This window comes from Orcinus orca, chromosome 15 (assembly GCF_937001465.1).
Source record: "Orcinus orca chromosome 15, mOrcOrc1.1, whole genome shotgun sequence".
Classification (NCBI taxonomy): Eukaryota; Metazoa; Chordata; class Mammalia; order Artiodactyla; family Delphinidae; genus Orcinus; species Orcinus orca.
In genome coordinates, this window is record NC_064573.1 from 61,301,741 (window position 1) to 61,303,947 (window position 2,207).

The window sequence follows — 2,207 nt, forward strand, 5'->3', positions numbered from 1 at the left end:
GGGCCTGGCTGTTTGCCCAGCTCCCCTTGCCATCCTCCTTCTGCCGCCACCCCGACTCTCCCCTCTCCCCTTCTCTCTCTCGTTCTTTTTGGTCAGAAGAGATTCTTCATTCTGGGACCAGTGGGATGGCACCTAAGCCGTCCTTCCCTTCCTACCACGCTCAGGTCACGGCTTGGCCAAGAGCCATTTATTCTTGCGTTTAGGCTCATTGGTCTAGTCACTAATACAGAGCCAGTCTGCCCTATTTTTAGAAAAATCCAGATTTGAGGAAGGTCGGCAGTAGCTCAGCTCAGTTCAAGGAAGTTGGGGAGGCCCCCTGCCCAGAGCAGCACGCATCACGTCCACTCTGCGAGCCCTGGGGACAGAACCTGACCGACTCACTCTGTGTGTCTGGGGTCTGGCTTAGGGCAGGCCTGAGTGTTTGCTGAAGAATATTTTGGGAGGAAGGCAGCACTGGGTGAGACCATTCACCTCAGCCCTTTATGAGAAAAGTCAGGGGAAACTCAGTGAGGCCAGATCAAGGTCTTTTATTTCACTTTATTTGGCGGTTGCTGTTTTGGAGGCCTGTGGAGAATCACGGCTGCCCCAGCTGTGGTTGCCCTCCGACAGCATCCCAGACACGTTTGGGGGATGCCGGGGCAGCCAGTGGCCTGAAGATGGAGGAGAAGCCAGAGGGGGAACCGGAGGGGGAGATGGAGGTGGAGAGGCGGGTGGCCCCGCACGCAGTTCAGGAGCTAGAAGTTAGGGGTGACTCACGGAGGAGGCTGAGGGGCCATGCTCCCATCACTGCCCTCAGTAGGTAACGGCACTCATGAAGGTTGCGGACTCAGCATAGCTCAAGCTGGTGCGGCAATTTCAGGCAGAACAGGTGCCACCTTATTTCTGGGGCTGAGAAGCTGCCTGCAGAACGTCTTGGCTGCATTTGCTGCAGAGCTGCGGGGCTGTCCCTGTGCATTTATGTGACCTGCATAGCCTGCTGTCTGCAGTGAGACAGGCAGGACTTCTGACACCACGTTGAAATCTTTCTGTGTTGCTCCAGGGGTGGGCTGCTATTGAGTGGATAATTGAAAATGCTGAACGCGCCCTGAGCTAACGAGGCCTGCAGCGCCCCTTGTGCTGAGCGGCAGTAACTACAGGATTCTTGAACCTGGGGAGGATCTGGTGCCCGCTCACCGTGTGCATGGCCTGCGTGCTGGGAGGGGGTCTGCAAGACACAGCTGCATGGGGGTCTCCAGCCGTGTAGTGAAGAACCTAACTGGGTTCATCCTCGTCTGAATGCACCAACTCGTTTTGTGGCAGGATTTATGTTCAGGTTTGTTATCTCGTCTCTGAGGGCAGTTCAGCTTCTCCTTCAAGCTGTTCTCAGCACATGGTCATGTGTCCTGGGACTGGTGTGTCCTCAGCAGGAAGGCTCTCACGAGCAGGTCCAGACAGTGTGAAGGGCTGATCTTATGGGGGCAGTTTTCATTGGGGGCAAGACTAGAATACCTACCCACGTTCCTGTGAAGGTGCCCCAGGCCTGGGCGTCAGTGCTGTGGTGAGAAGGCAGCCCTCCTCCCCTCATGCTGCCAGCTGTGCATCCTCACTGGCCAGTAGCTTTTTGTGGCCGAAGCCATCTGCAGCATTTCCATGAGCTTCACAAACACTCCTTGGTTTCCTAGGCCAAGTGGCTGGGGTGTCAGAGCGGATTTGACACTCGTGTGGTCAGCAGTCGTCTCTGTACTTCTGCTTCCCTCTGTTCAGGGAATCCTTACTCCTTACTCCTTCCTTGAACCTCCTCTCACTCTTGGCTTTCCGAGCTGTGCTGCTCTGGGCCCTGCTTCCCACCGTCGGTCGGTCAGTCGGTCAGTCTGTCTGTAGCATGTGTGCACACTCAGCGCCTCTGTCAACAGACGTGAGCCCCGTGGCTCAGGCTCCTTTAAGAACTTCCTGCTGATTTTGTTTAAGCCAGTGATGCTTAAGTTTGCCAGGACCTTTACCTTGAACTCAGGATCACGACCTTCTTCCTTGGATGAACCACTAGGGTGACCTCATGCAGACAGCCTGCCCACCTTGTGGGCGTCCTGCTTGTGCATGTGCATGTGTGTGTTTGATGGTGTGTGTGGAGTGTGTGTGGTGTGTATGTGATGCTGTCACTTTGAGTTGTGGACTCTGTCACATTCTGTTTCCTCATAAACTAGAGCTAAACTGCCTCAATTTTTAATCAG

General features: G+C 55.0%; 1 protein-coding gene across 21 annotated transcripts in view; it reads left to right on the forward strand.

The window, feature by feature from the left end:
- Positions 1-2,207, forward strand: part of PRELID3A (PRELI domain containing 3A) — a 106,587-nt gene that overhangs the window by 43,432 nt on the left and 60,948 nt on the right. For 2 of the 21 annotated variants that reach the window (XM_004275968.3, XM_033439479.2), the window contains exon 6: positions 1,040-2,201. The exons of the other annotated variants lie outside the window; for them this stretch is intronic. In XM_004275968.3, the coding sequence (XP_004276016.2) occupies positions 1,040-1,093 (54 nt within the window). In that variant the 3' untranslated portion in view covers positions 1,094-2,201. Of the gene's footprint in view, positions 1-1,039; positions 2,202-2,207 lie in introns of those variants that run through there. 21 annotated transcript variants of the gene reach the window in all.